The following is a 23,641-nucleotide window of genomic DNA, read 5'->3' on the forward strand; positions in this document are numbered from 1 at the left end:
TTTTATCGTCTCTCTCTCTCTCGCTTGCCCGTCCGGCAGGACGGCGCGCACTCGCACGACCCCGTACACCCGCCCACGGACGGCTACGATGGCGGTGGCCCGTTCGACGACGGCTGCCGCGCGCTCTGTCGTCGAGCGATCGAGAGACGTGCCGCGAGTGCCCGAGGTGAGTGCGTCGCGTATTGTCATCGCTTTATCACCGCCGCCGCCGTCCGAACAATAATAATAGTAATAATATGTCGTGTTATTATTGTTGTTATTAGCCCGCGACCGATGATGTCGCTGGTGTGCCGGGGATATCAGGGATAGCGAGACAGATAATAATAATGATGTGTGCGTGACAGTGGGAGAGGGAGAGGTGAGTGAGAGTGTGAGAGGGTGAGAGAGAGTGCGAGCGAGAAAAAATAAAAACAAATTTTCCGTCCAATTATTTTTCCCCGCGACCGTCACCGCTCGTCCGGAGCGCGGATGCGCGCGTGTGTGTGGAAAACAGCCGCCGTCGCGCTTTCGTCGTCTGGCCCACAACAAGGAACGCGGCCGCCGACGATGACGACGACGACGACTACCACGACTGTGACACACAACTGATCATCAAACCGAACGCCGAACACGCGCACACACTCACACCCACACACCAGCGCGGTCCAATCCTCAGCCAACGCTGGGGACGTTGAGCTCAGCCGTCATCTGGAGTCGGTCCAGTCCTGTCGTCTCCGTCTCACCCGACGAAAGTCCTGTACACCACTCGGACTTACACGTACACACACACAAGTCATTATGTCATTCTTACCGTCCTCACTCGTCCGGGTGCTCTTTTGAAATGTTACCGGAGTCTGACCGTTGTGTTTCATTCAACGCACTGCAGAAGCCGGCTCTCTCTCTCCGGTACACATCATCATTTCTACTGGTGAGTGTCTTCATCAAGAATAATCTGACTATTATAACGCAGGTTGTGTTCAAAAATTAAATAAATAGATGACACCATCTGCGTCATTCTTGTGCTCTGGTCGCGTTACCTATATCCGCCAATTTTGAATATAAGTATTTGAACTTCCACTGGTTGTATGATCAATACTGAATATTGCTATATTATTAGGTTAAAAATTCTTTACTTGGTTTTTAGTATTTTTAAAGTACATGGAATATTGCCCCTATACAGTATTGATTAAAATATCATTCTTAAATCTCTTATTTTTATATCTTGTGTTCATGGTCATTTAGATTTGCATACAAAATTGTATTACATACATTGAAAATTATTATGCTTTTAAGTAATAGCTTATTTTGTTTATGCCTTAACATGTTCTAATTTGAAATTGGAATATTATGATTGCTTTTTGCAATTAGTGATTTTTGATCTCAAGGCACTTTATCATTTTTTAAACTTAATAAGAAGATAATAATACAATTCGTACCATATGCATTTTTGTTTTTTATTTATAAATAAATAAACTAATAGTTTATGTATAGAAATAAATAAATGGTTAGTTTGTATTATTTTATTTGTAAATTAGACCAGTTTGAATTAAAAAATGTATTTATAAATCTTAAATAAATGTTTAATATATTTAAATTTAAAACTTTCTTCGTACATTTCATTTTTTAAAGAACCTTAGTAGCAACATTTTGGTTATGAAATTTTTATTAATATTTAATTAATTTGGCTACTACTTTAAATTGGACAACCATTAACTAAAACTTACATATTGTGTTATTAAATGTAAATTATCATGATATTTTACCACCTATATTTAATATGTGTCCAATCTATTAATTGTTTCATAGAATCTATTTCAAAATATTAAAGTAATTTTTTTCTATAGTGTTTTCAAACTTGAAAATATTTACTAAATATTTTATAAAATATTCTATATTTTTTAATTATATAAAAAGAAATACAAGTGTTAATATTATAATTTATAAATGAATAATGAATTAATAAATATGTTAAAAATATTCTATAAAATAAATTAACATTATTGAAACTTGAGTAGTTATTTTTACTATATTTTAAAATAATAAAAAATGTTGTGTTAAAATTATAGATAGCTTACAATTGGGAAGTATTTAATATCATATTTACAATCCAATTAAGTTTAACAATTTTAATTATATTGATTATGAATACTAATTTAAATAATACTTGTAAAAGTTTTTTTTGGTTCTTATAGGTAAGTAGATTAGTTAAATATCCAAAGCTCAATTAACTTTTAATGTAAAAGTAACTTGTCTTCAGTAATTTATTGTGGTAAACTAGTAGAATTCTTAAATATGTGTTCATTTTAAAATAATAAAAAAAATTACCACATTAAAAAAAAATCATTATGATTTATTAATAGTTAATCTGATAAAAGATGAACAATTTTGTCAATAAACCTGTTTTGAATTAACAGTTATATTGAGATTATATGAGATGTATCAGATCATTGTATTTTTGTTTAATTGTTATTTAAGTCATTAAATTATAATTTGTTAAATATGTATGTATTCATATATATATATATATATTATGCATTTAAATAAGTTTTAGTTTATAGAGATAAACATTTTTTATCATGCTTTTTGAGTCCAATAGTATAAATTGTAAACTCGAGTAATTTATAATTTGATTAGTTGATTCTAATCAATGTATAAATCAGGGTATAAATGTATAGAAACAATATCAGTAGCTAATATGAACTTTACTATTTTTTAAAATGATTTTTTTTTGCCATGTATAAACATGTGTGAACCGGTAGAGAAATGTAAACAACCTTTGAAAGCTAACAGAGTTAGTTAGCTATATAGTTTAATTAACTCAATAGTCATTCATCGTTCATGTAACCCATAACTAAGTATGTATATTTAAGCATATTTTATTTATTATTTTAACAATTAATATTGTTGAATTGTTGAAACTTTAATAATATAATTTATATTTAACATATAAATCCAGTTGCTTTTTTTGTTGAAATTGTAGGTTTTTTTTATTACTAATGTGAATAATAACATTTATTAAATTATTAGATGTGAAAATATCTATGTTAATGAAGCATTTTTAAGATAAATTATTTATTCATTTGTAAGTTCCTTATAAATATAAAATTGAACTAAGAACATTTTTATGAAATAATTTTAAAATGTGTTATTTATTTATAAATTTATCATATATGTCGGAAATTAAGAGACAAGAGTTTTTTTTACCCATTGATAGTTCATTGCTCATTGATTTTTTTTTATAAGACTAAATTTGGTTCCATTAAAACTGTGTTAAAAAAATAAATGGAAACTATATATTATTATTAATAAGAAATGTTTAAATATTTATATTTTAAGAAAAATTAACTTCAACATTTTAATTTATATTTTTTTTTACCTATTTTAGGTGCAATACGATTTTGTCTTGCCTTGCAACATTGTTGAATTACGTGGACAAATTATGTACCATAGCTATGTTAATATTCATAGGCTATGACATTTTTATTTGAGTACAATATTAAAAATACTTAATTAACAATGGACAATAGAAGATCATGGAAGGGACAACTATCACTGAAAGAGTCTGATCATCGTCGATATTCAGATTCAGAAGAACATAAGAGTAAAACATCAGAAACAAATAACTCAGGTAAGAAGTATATTAAGTTAAAATTCTTATTTTGTATCTTATTTGGTGAAATGTTATTTAAAATAAAAGTTAATAATACATTAGGACTATTTATATATTAACATATTGTATAGTTTTGATTTTTGTATGTATTATTAAGTAGTTTTTATAATAATTAGTCTTTCATTGGTTTTAAACTGATGATTTTGAATTCAAAAAACTTTTGTTACACATTCCTAGAAACTTTTTATTTTTTTTAATTGATTTATACAAAAAAAAAAAAAACGCATTTTATTTTACTATTATAATTTTCCTTAAAAATTACAAATAAAAATTTGTGAGTTGTATAGAAAATTTGTGCAGAATCAAATTTAATATTTCAAATTACCTGTATAACTATAATATATGTGTTTATGTTGTAATGGCTATAAAACATATTGTAAATCTACTATTTATTAATTATATTTTTAGTTATAATTTATGTATAGCTATTCTCCTAGAATTTTTTTAAACATTTTGTTTTTGAATTTGAACAGTCAGTATACATAATAATAATATAATATAACATAATATATCTATTTTAAAACAAATGTTTATCTATTTTTAATGTATAAAACCTCTCCTTATTATTCTTTACTTATTATAAATTTCAAAATGTTGAGCAAAATTTGATGCATATGACATGTTAAATATCCATTTTAATTAGATTGTAAGTTCTAATTAAAATTGTTAAACTGTACTTTGTTTTTCAATCAATTTTGAATTGAAATAATAAATTTTTTGAAAAAGTATCAAGGTTATATTAGTAAAAAAAAAAAGTAAAAAGAAAGGTTTAGTGATTGTAATCATGTTACTGTCATTATTGGGACAGGTACTATCAATAATAGTCATTCACAATCACATTTCCATGATCTCAGGGTCAAATTGAAGTACCATTTGAGGGATACTGGTGATGTGAACTTATAGAAGATATAGTTCAAGCAATATAAATGAGCTGGTCCTTTTGGTCATTTAAAATAGGATGAGCACAAAATAATATTCTTAACAAAAATGTAAAATCATATTTATTACATTATTTTGCATTTTCTCATATAAACATATTATACTTACTAATATCATAATAACTGGATTTAGTGAAAATAGTTTATATAATAAAAATATCCTTATTTATAGTAAAACCATTCTAAAGCATATTAAAAATAAATACATTTAAGGGTATGCATTATTTATATTTGATTTTAGGTATTGTTATAGTTTTTGGTTTGAAATTATCAATTCTTTTTTTTAAATATATTATAAAATTATTTTGTAATTTAAATATTACATCCAAAAACTCATATTCAATAAAATTTAATAAATATATATTAAATACACTGTTTTGAGTAAATATAATTAATGTGTACCAGTGAACATAAATTTATAAATAAGAAATAATTTTGACTTTCAGGTAGATATAATTATGCATAATTATTACTTGATTTTTTTTCTTGAAAAATTACAAAATTATATTATACAAGATTATACAAAATATTTTGAAACAGAAGTAGGAACTTTATTAAATTTGATGTAATCAGGTAATCCTTACTATTTTTGTAGTATACAATTGAATGACCTTGAATAGGTATTATTTTTAATATAATTATGTGTGTATTGTAATTTTTTAATTTATAGTTTTATATAATTAATTTTCCATCTTAAATTACATTGTAATTTGAGTAATGAGTTTTTAAGACATTATAGTGTTATGGAATACTGCCAATTTTTGTTCTTCGTTAGATTTTTAAAATTGTATGTGGGTAGTGCAGAATGTTCTATAGGTACATATATAGGTATTTTTAAGTTATCTTGAAGTGTATGTGTTCCAATTTTAACAGTGTTACTGATCAGCTTTTTACAAAAAGTATTAAAGAATAAAAAATATTAAAATTAAATTGAATAAGTCATTAAGAGAGAGAGAGTTCTATGAACTAATTGCTAAGATTTTTAAATGACCTTGATCTAAAAACTATTTTAGTAAAATAGTAGTTTTATTTTTTTAAATTTTTGCGAAACTAAATAACCTTATATAATTTTTATAATTGTATTGTTTAAATGTAAATTTAAAATTGATTTACATTTTATAATGTTTTATAATGTTTATGATTTTAATAATATTGTAATTTAACTTACGTGTAATATTTTTATGTTTATTTTTCACTTAAACAAAATTATTTGTTTCTGTTAATTGTTCATTGTTGGTTTATTTTATGACATATATTTTGTATTATTTATAAAAAATAAAATTTTCATGGATTCAATACACTAAATCATTTGAAATACTTTATAATTCAAATAATTTTTTTTTTTGTTACTTTTTTAGGTTTCAAATATTTGTATAAATATTTGGAAATATGCTACAGCTTATTAATAATATTAAAGCCTAAAAAGTATCAAATTATAAATATTTTATTATATAAATATAAATAGAATGAAATAGACCTACTGAAAAAAATACTTACCTACCTAAGAAATAGATCTAAATAGAATAAAATAATTTTTTATATATGATAATAATTCCAAATTCTGCTCTATTTTTATCATTAAACTTTAATTTAAGATAATTTATTGGTATCAAAAATAAGGTTATAATTTATAATAAAGTTTATTAATTTTTATTATTAGACTATATATTTATTTATTATTTACAAATATCAGTATTTAATTTTTTTGAATCTCTTAATATTTCATATTCCTAGCTTTTTTAATTCTATTATTTATTGTAGTATGTATTTTTATTTATATTATATTTTATTCATTTATTTTTATTTTTTTAAATTTAATTATTTGTAGTATGTATAATCATTGAAATTAACTATTATTTTATAGTTACTTTCTACAACAGTATTTTAATATTTAATTTAAAGCAATATATGAATGCATCCATGTATACCACTAATATTTATAAATTTAAATTATTGCATGTAAGTAGAATTATTGTGAGTGATTGGTCCAAAAATTATTTTTTATAATATATTAGTCTTTACAATAACATTCAAGTTGCGATAACTCAAAAAACTTGACAACTCAATTTTTTTTTATGATTCCCCTATCAATTCTCATAACATTCAAAGTATTATAAGTCTTTGAACTCGAATATAAAATTGTGATAAATAGCTTAATCAAAGTATATTATTATATCTGTTATATCTGTAAAGTATAATAAAGATTAAACAGGTAGATAGAAACTGATTATTAGTACATGTACAATAATAGAAGTATATTGGTTAGTATGTATGGTAATGTACAACCAAATACAATTGTCAATTGCTTCAAAAAAGCTGAATCTATTTTAATGAAGAGCAGTGATATATATATATATATATATATATGATTGGTAAATTGTAGCCGATAAACTTAATATCAATCAACAGACTGCATTTCAATTTTATGCTACAATCTATGATAATGTTGCAGTCAATAAACTATTAACTAATAACGAAATCATGGATATAAATATATGAAATAGTGATTCCTGATGACCCTGAAAGAACTTTAAATATGATTACGGTGAACCAAGACATGCCATCATTACAAACTGTTAGGTATTTTGTTGAATCTGTCGAAGGCATGGATGTTTTTATATTCAAAGTCATAGGCAAATCAGAAGATTTTGTGATAACATTTATGTACATATATTTATCATAATGTTTTTTTATCATAAAATTTTAAAATAATATTTCATTATTTAACTCGAAGTTTTGATTTAATTTTGATAAATTTGAGTTAGGTATTTCAAATAATACATATCTCAAAATGAATATTTATTGACCTTTAACTTCGAATTATTACAACTCGATTGTGTATATATATTTTTTTTTAATTTGTTGATATTTTTTATGAAAATAAAATTAAGATGATCAACTTTTAATTTTATTTATTTATTTTTAATTTAAAATTTAAATAATATACACCAGACCTTGGTTGATTTATGGATTGAAATAAAATATTTACTTCAACTAATTTAATTAATATACATTTCTTTTTTAAATTTTGTTACAATATTCACATATTTTATATTTTTTGTAATTACTTTATGATTTATAGCCTATTATTTTTATAATTTACTCATTTTTGTTATTTTTCAATAAATTTTCAAAATATAAAAATTAGATTTGTATATTTACAATTCAAATTTGTTGAACATAATTTATTGATTCTTTACACATAGATTATATATATATAATTAAAAAATATAGTTAACTCTTTCAGATAAATATTTTATGTATAAGTAATTTTAAATTCAAATTTAAAAGATAAGATAGGGATAGTGTTTCATGCTTATAAATCAGTTCAATTTATGTTTAAACAAAATCATGATGGAGTTTAATTATATTAGCAATGGCAATTAATTATGTGTATCAGTTGGTTTATGAGCTGTAATGTTATTGATTTTGTAAATTAATAATTACATTTTTTTCAGCATTTTAGTTTATCTGTCTTTTTTTAACGTTCAAGAAAAAGCTCTTAGTATGTTTAGCATCATGCTAATTTTGGATTTAACAATCGAACATTCCAAATTTATTAATTTATTGTTATTTTATTATAAATTATTTTATTTTAAAGTAAGAAATAGTAAAAACATTTTCGGGAAAAAAAATGAACAAGTGTTAAAATGTCATAATATTATTGATAATGAATAATTAATATAGTATAATAAAAGAAAATTTAGAAGTAATGTTAATAATAAATGGTAGTATAGAAATAGAAGTTCTATTATAGAGCAATTACTATTGGTGTTGCTTATTTTACTAAAATATTAAGAATAATCTGTAAATAAAATAAATTTTAAAAATTGCTAATGAATAGTTATGTTGTTAGGGCCGTGTTTAAATATTTTCAATGAAAATGTATTGGAATGTTAACATTATATAAAATAAAAGTATTCCCTTTATTTTTTAGTAGAAAGAAAAATCTTAAAAAATATTTAAATCTTCACTTTTATAATTTTAATAAGTTTAGTCTGGGTCATAGTAAAATAATATATTATATATGTATATATCTATTTCATTTTTCAACTTATATTAATTTAGAATAAAATTAGTGATATGTTCTTTTTTTTTTTTTTAATTGGATTATTTAAGTTATTTAAATTTTTTAATATCTTTTAGGAAACAAGCAAATTTGTTTACATTTTTCTAAAATATTTAGTTTTATTTTAGTAGACTATAAATTTATTAAACTGTTGGTTAATGTACTTACTCTGTAAGCCTTAGTTTGAAACATTTTTATCTTATGATTTATGGATGAGTGATGTACATGTGTTTTTTTAGGTTTATTACTTGATTTGTTGCATTGTTCATTAACTTTTAGACATCTTAGTTAGTTGATTATAATAACTGTGCCAGAAAATATGAATTACATTTATTCATTTTACTAAAAAATTAAATACATTCTCTTTATCTTATTTTAATGTAATCCAGTTGATTAAAACAACATTAAGCTTATTTGATTTTTTACATTTATTTTTGGTATCTTTATGTTATTGATTGATTATGATAATTTGTTGTCAATTGATGTTTGTAATTTTGGATTCAAAAATTATTACTACAATTTAATTTTTGTCAATATAATCTTATAGTAAATATATTTTGATTATTTTTTAATGTCCTTCGTGTGCAACAGACTAAATACTGGGCCATACAAATAAGAGTAGAGTAATGAGATGCCATACAAGTGAGAATTTTTATATTTATTGTTTTTGTATTTCACTATTTATTAAAGTATTTCTTCCTGATAATATTTCACCCAAAAAAAAATTAGTTATTTATATATATATATACAAATACATTGATAAAGTACCCAAAAAATTAAATATTTCATTATAATTTAAATTATAGTGTAATAGTTATATATATTTAATCAATAGAAAAAACAAGTGAAACCATCTCGAGTTTAATAGAAATAAGTATAATTATTGTTATTATGAAGATAAAAAATATTTAAAAACTCATAAATAGAAAACAAATTGAAACATTTTTTAATAAATTTTTCTCAAAGTACATATTATTTTTAATTAATAGTTATGCATTTACTTTTGTAATTTAAAATTTGTTCTATCCTATTATCAAATTTTCTCATGAATTTCTATTTTAAATAATTTATTAATTAATTTTTTGTTTTAATTAATTTTATTATATTCTAGTAATATTGAAGAATTTCTTTTTCATTTTCAGAACGTAAAACTCTGCTTTTAAAAGCTTTAACAAAGCTTTTATAAAGTTAATTATCTTTAATTTTAGTTATATTTATATTATATTTATATTATATTTATTTATATTATATTATATTTATATTTAGTTATATTTTAGTTATATATATATTATAAATAGGTATATAATATTGCCAGAAAAAAAATTGAAACAAAAATCAATGTCATACATAAAGTATTGGCACTTATTCTATTAATTTTGGCAGATTTAAAATGAATATTTAACAAATTTAAGGTCGCATGTCACCCTTGGCATTCATTATTTTAAGTGAGAAGTATTGCATATGCGTATTTTTCAAATTTGTAATACCTGCAACATCAAAATTATTTAAACAAAACTTAGTATTATATGATTTTATTAAAAAAATGAATTCAAAACGTACACGTGAAAAGTGACATAACGATAAAAAAGATAAAAGTTTATCAAAAAAAATAATAATAATAATGAAGTATATAAATTATCATGGCAATAAAAATATACCAATAAAATTAAATTATCATTCTGAACCAGACGTATCAATAGACGAAGAAAAATTAACGATAAGACTAGTGTCGGTTTCATATTATATCTACCAAAGTATAAAATGTAATATTGAATAAATTATATTTGGATCCTACAAGCCTATATTATAAGTTATAACCATTGAAGAAAAAACAGACTATTTTATCATCAATACAATTATTATAAATTAAATATATTTTTGTGTCTGCCTATTTAATCGTGTTTCGAATTTAGTGAACCCGTTTTTATCTTGTGGTTTTTCGTTTTTTGTTTTTAGCTATGTAAATTTAGTACCTATTGAAAAGCAATGGAATATGATTAATTGTTTATTTTTCATTTTTAGTGTTTAAATTATGTTGGAAACAAGGAAGTTGGCATGCTTAGAGAGTGTGTTTTTATTGCCCATTTGGTTATTAAGTTTATCTTAATTCTAAATATAAACATTTCAAGCGTTTAAAATCTAATAAATAAGTACTCTTATAGCTTTTAAATGATAAATATAAATAATTATTTGTGTTCGTAGCCATTATATAGCAGGTTGGGCTTATCTGATCCACCTACCTACGTATAGGGTGTAGGTATTTTTTTACTATGGATGGGCCGATACCACTTTTCACTGACACCCGATAGCATAATAACAAGTAAAAACTAAGTTGATTTTTATTATATTACATAAAAAAAATCAATTCTTTTGGTAAAAACCACGAACCAACACTAAAATTAATCCGATACCACAAACCGATATTATATAATATTAGCATTAAATTATTTTACTGTGGCCCACCTCAGTACTACCAATATTTAGTGATTAAAATATTGGTATTAATGTATTTTATGCTGGTGGTTTTTTTTGCGATTTCTGTTTTGAAAAAAAAATCAAAATAACCCCCCCCCCTAATCTTTACCATTGTCGGGGCAACGAAAAATGAATGCTGGCTCCCGCGACCCGTTGTTTCATACCCACCGTTAAGGCCAATGATTCTCAACATAGTACAGCCGCCGCGCGCCGTACCTATTGTATATTCGAAAAGTGAGCGGTGACAGTATTCACCGCCACGTAACTTGTAAACTGCCGCTTGGTGCATGACGATCATTTTTCGTCCCAACTAATATCCAATATTCACTTATTTTAAATCTTTTTAAGCCGATGCTGATTTAATTATATTACGATTAATCGATGCATGACGATCATTTTTCGTCACCCCAACTAATTAGCTAATATTCACTTGTTAAATCTTTTTGAGCTATTGCTGATTTGATTATACTACAATTAATCGTGTTGTTGAACATAAAATTTTAAATTTTGGAGTAGTAATCGTTATTGTCATCTTAGAAAATATAGTTATGAGTATTAAAACTTGACCCAAAAATGCAAATATGATTCGGACAACCAAAGACTAGTGGCTGATTAATTTACCCATTCGCACTATGTACTTTTTTATTTGTATCGCAATACATTTGTATTTGTAATATTAACTTGCTTAGTGCCTAGTTACGTTTAATTTTTGGAAAAATTTACATTTTTAAAATGTATAGACCTTATCAGCTTAATTTATATCTAATATATACATTGTCTAGGTTTTATTTTGTCATTTCTTTTCTTTGCTAAGTTATCTGAAGCACGTGCCAATTAAATAATCTACTTACTATTTTTTTATATCAATATGTGTTTTAGCATAATCTATATCCTCTCCAATGTATCATGTGACTAGTTTTGTTAAACACGTAAGAACACGCTCCCTAGTTTCTTTATCTGCAGTCAAATGCAAGGTTCGTGATTTTCCGTACCTATTTCATTCAAACACTAGCCAGCGCTGTGAGTAGTTGTCTAAACAATTTATGTCCATAGTTATTAATAAATTCCGATTCAATATGTGCTATGTACATTCCTCTTTATTTGTAAATGAAAAAAATTCACATTCAAGCAAGACGGGTGAGTTATTTATTATTTTTCTTTAGAATTTTAATTTAACAATGATTATTCTTTAAAATTAAATGATTCGTCGAGTATAAGTTTTATTTTACAAGGCATTCGGCATATTACATTTTTATATCATTAATTTGTTATTTTCGTTCTTGTTTTAATGCGTAGGTAGCAATTTTGTTCACACACTGTGGGTTTTGAATAGTATTAGCTTCACACGTCATTTAAATAGATTAGCGAATAAAAAACCCCACATAAGCTTGAAGCTCGGTGGACCATGTACAATAATTGAGATTATTGTTTGGGGACCAACATCATAAATTTTATTGTGTTTGTTAGTTTATTGCATTCGAGTTTATACCTATTTATAATAATTGCTAAAGTACTTGGGAATTTTATTTTTATTTTTAAGCAATAATACATAGTTACGCTCTTTTAGTAAATTGATTAAATAATTTGTAACTAATATAACATAAGTTATTTATTGATACAAGATGAATACTTTATTATTTTTGTTACTTATTCTATTTAATGGCATTCAAAATAAGGATATTACGCTATTGTTTTTTTATTTAACATTATTAAAACTATGAAAAATGCTGTAATTTTTACATGCCATCATAGGAAAAAATGGACAATGTCTGTTCTTAGGTTTTAATAATTCAAGTAGGAATATTATTTATTAATTTTTTTTTTTTTTGTAATAAAAAGTAGTTAATCATTACTGCTATGATAATTCAGTTATATTAGAAGCGTTGTGTTATCATTTTTGAAAATTGTTGATAGTTTGTTAAGTAAAACAATACTGTTTAAAACTGGTTTTTTTCAAGGTACCGTATACGTAGGTACGTATATTAAAAGCATTTTATTGTGTATCTCTCGTATTATATATGATGACTGGAGATTTTAATTATGTATTAGAAGTCATGAAAATCTTTTATTAATGAACACTGTTAAAAATAAATTAGGCATTTCTGATTTTATCTAATTCAACATAAAAATGCACGGAAATTATAAATGACAAATATAGGTTATTTAATATCTTAATACGAATTTTTTTACAAATTATAAATATCTTAAAACTACTAAAATTACATAGGTGTTGTCGAATTTTTTAAATGTAAAAATGTTAATAGAACACTCAAATATTATGATTCATAGATTTTAGTTTTGATTAAGACACACCTCTGCTGCTTTTTCATGATTTTTATATATAAGTTATGTCGTGTATACAATGTCAATAAAAAAACTGTTCATTTATTTTATTTTATATAAATGCATACAGTAAATAAGATACTTCGTTTTTGAAAGTCAAAACAATCTCTAATTAAACTATTAAAATATATATCGAAGTTGAACTTAAACTTAATTTACTTAATTTTTTTACACAAATACAATTGTACTATAAGTAATAATGAATAAAATAATATACACATTTCAAACATAATAAATAGTTAATAGTTTAATTTGTATTTTTTTTTTTATTTTTAACATATGTAATTTGGTTCTTGATATTATGTAAGAGGTATAATTTTTTGTAAATTAGTTTGTAATGAATGATATGCTATTATATAAATCAAGAAAAGTTATTGTTGAATTGATTTATAAAGAACCTTGATTTACGTAATCTATTTATAATTTTCCTTACACTTTTAAAATTATTTATTATATTGAAATAGTTTATAACTGTAGTAATATATTACATTATATAAAATTCAATTAATAATTATATTATGTTTGATGTATTTGATGAAATTACTTAAGAGTTGTATATGACCATGTGTTTCTTTAAAGTTTATAATTTATTTGAAACTATTGTATTTAAAAATGTATAGACTAAATGATAATTTTGTATTGTATTTAATTACTTATTGGTGTTCTAATTATACCATAATTTATCATGTTATTATTATTATTTTTAGACATTTTATTACACTTGTTCAATAATTAATCCATGCTATATAATGTACATTGTATCAGTAAGTATCAAACATAAGCGTCAGAGGTTATAAAAACTACATGTTGAGTGTTACTATCAATTATCATCAATGATTGGGTTTCATAGTTCTAAAACCAAATTACTTCTTACAAAAATATAGGAACTAGTAGATTATTATTACCTAGATTAATTAAATACGATTTGTTAATTAGGTATATCAAATTTAGTTAGCTAAATTATCAATAATTTGTTAATCTAAATTTATATTTATTGCTCGATGTATAATAAAAAGAAAATAATATATAATTCCATAAAACATTTGTAGAAAATTATTTTTTCCTCATAATCATTATTCTTTAATAAATATAAATTTTCTTTTTAAATGTTGACAGAATTATCAAATTTAGTGTTGATGCGTAATAGTACACTGGGCCAGTCGGCGCCTTCTTTATCTAGTAGTTTGGTTTGTACAAATCATTTTTTATTTCCATATAATATTTTTTGATTGAAATATAATTGTATTTTTATTTTCAGAGAGAATTACATGTTGCAGGATGTGGAAGACGTTCAAACAAGCCTAGTCAAAGAAAGAGTTTTATATCTAATACATCACCTACATTACCAAGGTGTAACTCTCCAATGTCAGGTAAATCATTTAATAACAATTGGTTTTTACGTATAAATATGTTTATTGATTGGTTATTTTATACCCAGGTAGTCCATTGGAAAGTCCCAAAGTTGTTCATTCACATCCACACTTTCCATTTGTTTCAATAAAAAGGTAATAATGAGTAAAATACATTGAGATAATCTATAGTTTTATTTGTCAAAAATTTAAATTTCACATTGTTATATTGTATTTTTTTGAAATGTATACATTTTAAAATTATTTTCAGGCCGTACAATTTACTCACAACAGATTGCCGTGATGGAAGAAGGTGGTCTGTTGCTTCTTTACCGTCATCTGGTTATGGAACCACTTCTGGGAGCTCAAATGTTTCTGTAAGCATTGACAGTCAAGTGTCTGATAGTTGTGGAAAAATTTTGAAAAACAATAATATTAATTTGCAGTCTCAGTGTTCCAGTCAAGAGCGTCTACACCAGTTGCCCAATATGCCAACTTCAGATGAATTGCACATGTTTTCCAAACATTTTTCATCCAATGACAGTACTCATAGCGCTGAAGAAGATAACATAATTTATCGTAAATCACGTTTCAATCGACCACGTTCAAGGAGCTTAAGGTTAATGTTTAAACATTGATTTCTGTAAGTATCCCGTAATTTAACATTTGACATTGTTGCAGCAGTCCAAGCAGATCACCTGTTCTTGATAATGATATTATTATGATGAATGTACTGTATAAAGATAGGTTCCCCAAGGTAAAGTAGTGAAATATTATAAATTATATTTGATTGTTTGTAATTATTTGAAAAAAATATTATGTATGTATTTTAGGCAACACATCAAATGGAGGAACGTTTAAATATGTTTATACAAGAATATGAAAAATTAAATCTAGAAAACATTGAAATATCAGCAGATGCAGTACCTATTGTTAGATTTGTAAACCATCAAGTGTTAGAGGTAGCTAGAGACTGCTTAAAGAAATCGGAAGAAAAATTAATAACTCGTGGTTATTTTTATGAAATGTCTGAAAATCTGGAATTATTATTGGCTGAGGTATATTTGTCTACACTATTAATTATTAGTAAAATATAAATATTTTTATTCTTATTTCAGGCGAGAGAAAAATCAGAAGAAGCTCATGCATTACTAACAGCAATAGTAAAAAAGTTGTTATTAATAATATCAAGACCAGCTAGGTTACTTGAATGTTTAGAGTTTGACCCTGAAGAATTTTATCATCTATTAGAACAAGCTGAAGGACAAGCTAAAATATGTCAAGGCATCAAGGACGAAATACCACAATATATAATAGGAAAATTAGGCTTAGCTCGTAACTCAGTTGATGGTAAATGTTTATTAAATATTTATATCTGGATATAATATATGTAGCTTTTGTTATAAAAGTTTATTTTTAAATTTTTTCAGATATTGACGTAAATTTTCAAAAATTAGATGAATACTCTTCATCCTTGTTAAAAAAGCCACAACAACAAAGTACCAAAAAAGATGCGTTTTCTTCTGTAAGAAAATGTTTTTATTTTCTACTTGCAAATATTTTATTGGTATAATGTTATTTTAGCCACCGTCAGAAGTCGATTTTGACGTGATAAAATTGATCTCAAATGGTGCATATGGCGCTGTGTATCTTGTTAGGCATAAACAAACCCGTCAACGATTTGCAATGAAGAAAATAATAAAGAACAATTTAATGTTACGGAATCAAATAGAACAAGTATTTGCTGAGCGAGATATAATGAGTTTTACAGACAATCCTTTTGTTGTCACTATGTACTGTAGTTTTGAAACTAGAGTAAGTAATAGTAGTTTTAAATTTATTTTTTAAGAGTTGTAATATATATATTTTTTATTTTGCGATTAGAAACATCTTTGTCTCGTAATGGAATTTGTCGAAGGAGGTGATTGTGCATCTCTTTTAAAAAACATTGGACCTTTACCACCAGACATGGCCAAATTTTATTTTGCAGAAACTGTTCTTGCTGTTGAATACCTTCATAACTATGGTATTGTACACCGTGATTTAAAGCCTGACAAGTAAATAAATTTATTTTGAATATAACCTTATTAATATAAAAAATATAATGCTAATTTTAATTTTTTAATTTTAGTCTTCTAATTACTGCGTTAGGTCACATCAAATTGACAGATTTTGGACTTAGTAAAATGGGTTTAATGTCGCGTAAGCAAATAATCTCTTGTTCATTAATATTATTGCGTATTAATGATTTGAATTTATATTATAACAGTGGCAACTAATCTGTATGAAGTACACGTGGAAAGAGATTCACGGCAGTTTTCTGACAAACAAGTATTTGGTACACCCGAGTACATAGCTCCTGAAGTAATTTTAAGGTATATTAAACCTTTATGAATATTTTATTTTTTTAATACATGGTTTTATTAAAATTGATATAGAATATTATATTTAAAATAAAAAATAAAATTTTCACTTATTTTCAGACAAGGTTATGGTAAGCCTGTGGATTGGTGGTCAATGGGAATAATATTGTATGAATTTTTGGTTGGTTGTGTTCCATTTTTTGGTGAAACTCCCGAAGAACTATTTGCTCATACAGTTAATGGTAAAATTATTTAGCTACTTTATTTATAGTCTTATATGCCTCATATAACATTATTGTATATTTTAGATGATATTGAATGGCCTGATGAAAATGAATGGCCTATTCAAGCAGAGGCTAAGAACATAATATCATCATTATTGCAACAAAATCTTAGAGACCGATTAGGTACTGGTGGATCACACGAAGTCAAAGATCATCCTTATTTTTATGGTGTGGATTGGAATTCATTGTTAAGACAAAAAGCCGAATTTATGCCGCAACTTGGAGATGAAGAAGATACTAGTTATTTTGACTGTAAACATTTTATATAATAGTAGATAGTTATGTAATTTTGTACTTATGGTTTAATTTAATTATTTCAGCCCGAACTGATCGTTACAGCCATGAAGTTGATGAAGATACAGATGACGATTCTTTAATCTTGGGTACATTTTCATCTTGCTCACCACAGTTCAAAAAAGTAGCAAGTAAATTGTCCATGAGTAATGAGTATGCATCTTTATCTCCCTCAGTGAACTATAAAGATGATTCTTTATCCATTAATAACGGTTAGCAAATAACATTATTTATTTTTGTTATTATTAATCATATAATTATATGCAGTAGAGATTTTTTTTAGTGATGATTAAGGGACTAGATAAAATATGTCATAGAAAATGAATATCATAGTATCTAAAATTATTTATGGGGGTTTATGCTTAAGCCATATTTTACAATTTTATTTATAATGTTAAAAACAAAATAAAATTAACTTAAAAACATAAAAGCACCATAAAAGTGGTTTACCAGACTCTTGATGAATTTCAACCAAATTGAACCAGTAACAAAAATAAGAATTCTTTGGGCTTATTCATTTTTAATTAGTAAATATATCAAACAAGTGTGAAATCTGTAATGTAGTTGTTTTAGATATCAATCACATATTCATAGAATGTCTGCAGTTTGCTGCTTCATGATCATCTCTCAATATTTTGCACTTGATTAACAATATTCTTGGACCAGGATGAGAGCTCAAAATATTACCTATTATATGTACATCACATTACATTTATGTCATTATTAATAAAATATGATTTTTTTTTGTTTAAAACAAATGCTATTAAATCATTATGCCAATTATATTAGTCATTATAGTTTATATAAATAAGCGTTTGCAAAATAAGAGTTTTACCGTAATCATAAGTTTATTACTCAAATATTTATAATAAATAGTTAAATAGCCAAATAGTTATCAAATCTAATATTTAATTTTTCGGAAGTCATTATACATTTTTTCTTCTATAAATTTATATACTAATATTTCTATTTATATTTAGTTGATGTACTTTAGTGTAAATTGTATGTAAATATATTGATATTTATTATAGGCATTTTTGATACTTCAGCATCGGAAGGAGAAACAGTTGATGAAAGTTTAAAATCACCTCTATCTAAGAAGACAAGTTTAAATAAGTCACTGAACGAAGATGATGAGTCTAGTTCTCAAATCAGTCGTAGACGACGTTTATACAGTAAAGAGAGTATACCGAAATTCTCAATTTCAATTGAAGATGACAGATCTCCGTAAGCCTTTAATGCTATTTATCATATTCTTGTATTGAATATTGAAATATAAATATTTACTTTTTTAATATTCTTTTTTTTCATCTTAAACATTTGAGTTTAATGAGAAAAATATACATAAAACATAAATATGAAAAACATTATACTTGTAGTAAATTGTAATTCATCAAGAAGATTATATATAAACATTAAAATACAATAAGGATCTCTAAATTATTTTTTTATCTTAAAATTAATAAATTGATAAATTTTGGTGTGGTTCATACTTAATGATACTTCAACTCGGTACTGTTTCTGTCCATATTATGTGTAAAACGTCATACTCTGAAATTGTAAGATAGTTCATCTTACAAACTGTATTTTTTTTATAGTATTCAAAAATAATAATTAATTAAATACCTTTTGAAATGTTGATAAGACTTTGTCTTAAGACTTTATATTCTTTTAGTGTTTAAATGTATACTTATCTATGTTACATTTACATTTCTAAATATATATTTGTAATAATACTTTTACAAATAATATACTTATCTAATCTGACCACTCGTGATATATTATTTAAAGTATTCAAATTTTAATGATGAATTATTTATTGTATTCCATCATTAACTTTAGGTTCATGTAATCTCTTTTATTTATACTTATCATTCAATTTACAAATTGAAGTGACAATCAAGTATCTTCTTACTAAAATTGTGATGAAATAATTTTAATGTAATTCTTTCAAATAAAAATTATTTCGTTCATTATTTTATAATTAATCTGTTAAACTTGGATCAAGTTGGATCGGAATTATAAGTTTCTTTTTGCATAAAACATTTTATTTACATTTGTTTGTTTAATATTTGACATTATTTCTTCATCTTATAAATTCAAATTTACTTCTATACCCTTCATATTTCTTTATCCTGGTGTGACATGGTTTTTTTTAAATAAATAACAAAACAACGGATTCAATTTTGTTTATGGATGCACAAATATAAATATTATAAATTTCTTAAAAGCCGATTTATCTTTTTCATTGAATTATGACATGGTTTTCATATATACATTATTTACATCAATTCTTCCATTATTTGCATATTTTGAATACTATCAATTTATTAGTAAACATGAATTAATTGATTTTAATCTTCCTCCCATCATTCAGTTTATTCTGTGAACATAATACATTTCATTAAAATAATGTTATTGATTGAATACATTACTTAAATAATTATTCTAAGTATTGTGTTGATAAACTTATCTTTTAATTTTATATTTGTTATTTTTTTTATAACCTATTCTAATGTTTCTGAGTCAGTTAAAAATATATTTTAATTATATTTTAAATTTTTTGTATTAATTTTTCCTTTTTTTTAAAAGTAAGTCCCAATTAAATCTTGTTGCCAAATCTTATTTTTGTTTAGATTGATATGTTATTAATTATAAACACTTTAATATCTTAAAATTGAGTCTTTTATAAGGAATTAATTTATTTTTATTTCTGGAATATTTTATCTGACGATTAAAGTTTATCATGAAGGAGCTTTAAACCTATCATCTCTTATAATTAATTTTAACTACAAATATATTTTTTTTTTTATGGAATAATATACATATTTATTTACCTTATTTTTAGAATAATTATTCCTGTCTAAAATATGGTCAATACGACTATACTTAAATTTAATTATATCCATATACCTATTATTGTTATTTTATATTTATCAAATTTATCTGCTTTCTGTTTCTTAATCAGTTGAATTTAATATCTCATCAGTTTATTTTTATTATATTTTTTATGTAATTTTTATTACTTAAGAAACATATCAATATTCAAATTTACTTATATTAAATATAGTTATTTTGACTACTTATAAATTCAAGCAATTAATAGAATTTTAAAATAATTTTATAAATATTTTTTTTGTATTGACTAAAAAAAATATTAGTTTAGTGTTCGATGACATATGTTATTGTTTTACCTCATTTGGTGCTATTACAATTTTATAGGATAAAAAAATGAGTACTATTTTCAAAAGTATTTGTCTTATGTTTGTCATTTTTTTTTGTTATTAATTTTTAATAATATTTTTTGTCGGATTAGAACTTCTAAATAAAAAAATGAAATGAATTTGTTATGACTTTTAATTTTTTTTGATGATGTATTTTATGTGATATTTACAAATGGTTTAACGAACTAGTCTTGTGTATATTGATTTATTATGGTAGACTTTTGATAAGCCATGAAAATATTACTTAAAATAAATTACTTCGACAATTTGAATCTTGTTTATTAAAATATGATTTTATATTTTCATCATTGTTTTAATGTTCAAAATATGATTGTCAGGCAACTTAGAAGTTTATCAGAAAACGAATCTGACGATCCTTCATCGGAGAAAAAAGAAGAATTTTTGAGTTTACCTGTATCTGCAAACTTGTGCCCAACTTTACCGCCTTCACCAAATACTATGAGTTCATCAAAATATTCCACTAGCAACTCTTTTGGTGGTCATCGAACAAGATCTGTCATCAAAAGTTTTTCGGCAACTGGATTGTCCTTGATGATACCTCCTGGTTTGTATATAACAAATATTGAATACATAATATTATCAAAAGTTAAAATATTAATGATCGTTACTTACTCGCATTGCTATAGAGTCCAGTAACGGATCGCATATGAAGTCTCCTGGATCGTGCAGTGCATTGAACTCCCCTTGTCGTGACGTTCCTTTAATTACCAGTTTGAAGCCACCTATAATATTACGTCGAGGTCCTTCTGGCTTCGGTTTTACCGTCAACACTATTCGTGTATACTTTGGCGATAGTGACTTTTACACTATGCATCATTTAGTAATGGTATGTAAATGTGCTTGAAAATTATCTATTTATGTTATCTGTTTACAGGTTGTAGGAAAATAAATGTAATTGAGTTCATGCCACTTATGAGATGTGATAGTACTTTGATGATAGTTTTGTGCATTAAAATCTAATGCGATTTCCATAATTCGAGAACTTTCAACAACTTCAAGTGGTAGTTCGTGCGTCATAAAATAATAAGTACACAGAACGGCAGTTTTTTTAGTTATCTACAAAATTTGTTAATGTTTACGTTCTTATATCAAATGAATGTAAAACATGATGTTTACATTTATGATGAAATTATTAAAAACTAATGCTTTCATAACATAACGGTTTCGATATAAACATAAACTACTTCTTCATTTTTTTTTTTAAATGTCTGCTAAAATTTAAAATAAAAATATTGAACTGAAAGCGTTAAAATTATAAAAGAATAACTAAAACGTAATTTACATTCGATTTCTTGTAAAAACAAAATATATCTGCAATAATAAATATATTAATAATTCGTTTTTGTTTAAGGCTTTTTATTCATCGGATTTTCTTTACTACTATTTACATTATTATTACATTAATTGAATGAGTTAGCTATTACATGTTTAAAGATCTTTAAACTATGTGAATTAATTTGATTACGTTTTTAATTGATTTATTGATTTTATATTCAGTATAAAAATATTAATTTAGTTAATTTTTGATATTATTAGATAGCTATTTGATATAAAAAAAAGAAAAGTTTATTTTTATATAAATTAACATTGACTTTGAATTATTATTAAATATTATATTTTTATGAATGTTTGGACATTTATATTAAATTATTTAAAAAGAGTAGATTCATCCATTGCAAACGAACTTAAGTGACTATTGACATAAAGTGTATATTTCGAATAATAATTTAAAGTGTATTGTTTACGTGTAAGTTAATCAATTCATTTATTGTAGTATATAATACACTTAAGAGAATAGCTTGAAAGAGGCTTATTATTTTTAGAATCACGTTAAAGCTAAGACTTAATATATTTGCTTTTAATGCTTATAAATAATATCAACAATTTGTAATTCAATAAGTTTAATATATATATATACAGTACACACAAAGTTTTCCGTTAGAAAGTTTAAATAGATCTGTCGAAAAAAAAAAAAATCACGATTTACTATTTTCGTTCAGTTTGAGTGTTAGAATTACCGACTTTTAATCCGTATAAGCTTAAATAAATAAATTATAAGTTACTTTATACTATATAGATAATTAATTATAATTCATATAAAATTAACTCCTATAGTTTCATTACGACCTGTATATTTTAGTGATTACTTAATGAGTAATGGGTACTTCTACGCGTTTAATAATCGTCATAATCAGGCATTGCGGTAAACAGTTTATACGTACAAGAAAACATCATAAAACAAAATTCAATATTAAATCGCGATCAACTTCTTTAAATGTTTTTCTTCTTCTTTCTCTGGCACTTCGTACTCTCTAAGAGTTTTGGCCGCTATCACAATATCTCTCCATTTTTCACGGTCCTGTACTACTTCCTTCCATTTCTTTAAAGGTTCACATTCCTTTTTACCGAGTATCCGGTTGACATAGTTACTGATTAATTTATTACGTTTAAACGCTCGTGTATTTATCTTTCGTATACATTTGTTAACAGCTAAAAAGTCAAGATCTCCTCCCACAGGTTTTTAAAAAAAAACTTATAGCTGATTGCTCTATAATCCTCAATGCCTCTACATCACGTCACCATTCATGAATTGTATTACGCACATAGTCAGCAAATACTGTACTACAGCAGT

At 24.6% G+C, this 23,641-nt stretch overlaps 2 protein-coding genes and 1 long non-coding RNA gene across 11 annotated transcripts in view; 1 reads left to right on the forward strand and 2 right to left on the reverse strand.

The window, feature by feature from the left end:
- Positions 1-23,641, reverse strand: part of LOC112691624 — a 118,319-nt gene that overhangs the window by 60,971 nt on the left and 33,707 nt on the right. The window lies entirely within an intron of this gene.
- Positions 26-23,641, forward strand: part of LOC112691623 (microtubule-associated serine/threonine-protein kinase 3) — a 28,143-nt gene continuing 4,527 nt past the window's right edge. The window contains exons 1-21 of one of the 5 annotated variants that reach the window (XM_025565949.1): positions 26-907; positions 3,365-3,607; positions 14,591-14,661; positions 14,733-14,844; positions 14,913-14,979; positions 15,095-15,200; positions 15,276-15,442; positions 15,505-15,580; positions 15,657-15,881; positions 15,942-16,173; positions 16,254-16,348; positions 16,408-16,638; positions 16,708-16,880; positions 16,955-17,025; positions 17,093-17,198; positions 17,307-17,428; positions 17,495-17,722; positions 17,791-17,976; positions 18,796-18,991; positions 21,327-21,553; positions 21,636-21,835. In XM_025565949.1, the coding sequence (XP_025421734.1) occupies positions 3,496-3,607; positions 14,591-14,661; positions 14,733-14,844; positions 14,913-14,979; positions 15,095-15,200; positions 15,276-15,442; positions 15,505-15,580; positions 15,657-15,881; positions 15,942-16,173; positions 16,254-16,348; positions 16,408-16,638; positions 16,708-16,880; positions 16,955-17,025; positions 17,093-17,198; positions 17,307-17,428; positions 17,495-17,722; positions 17,791-17,976; positions 18,796-18,991; positions 21,327-21,553; positions 21,636-21,835 (3,003 nt within the window). In that variant the 5' untranslated portion in view covers positions 26-907; positions 3,365-3,495. Of the gene's footprint in view, positions 908-2,638; positions 2,835-3,364; positions 3,608-12,091; positions 12,269-14,590; positions 14,662-14,732; positions 14,845-14,912; positions 14,980-15,094; positions 15,201-15,269; positions 15,443-15,504; positions 15,581-15,656; positions 15,882-15,941; positions 16,174-16,253; positions 16,349-16,407; positions 16,639-16,707; positions 16,881-16,954; positions 17,026-17,092; positions 17,199-17,306; positions 17,429-17,494; positions 17,723-17,790; positions 17,977-18,795; positions 18,992-21,326; positions 21,554-21,635; positions 21,836-23,641 lie in introns of those variants that run through there. The other 4 variants (XM_025565945.1, XM_025565948.1, XM_025565947.1 and 1 more) reach the window with 4 other exon arrangements.
- Positions 19,938-21,714, reverse strand: LOC112691625. Its single transcript, XR_003149330.1, has 3 exons — positions 21,622-21,714; positions 21,401-21,550; positions 19,938-20,147 (listed from the first exon to the last, which is right to left on the reverse strand). It is a non-coding gene; the product is annotated as an uncharacterized LOC112691625 (long non-coding RNA).

Source organism: Sipha flava, unplaced genomic scaffold (genome assembly GCF_003268045.1).
Source record: "Sipha flava isolate LNK unplaced genomic scaffold, YSA_version1 65_pilon_pilon, whole genome shotgun sequence".
Lineage (NCBI taxonomy): Eukaryota > Metazoa > Arthropoda > Insecta > Hemiptera > Aphididae > Sipha > Sipha flava.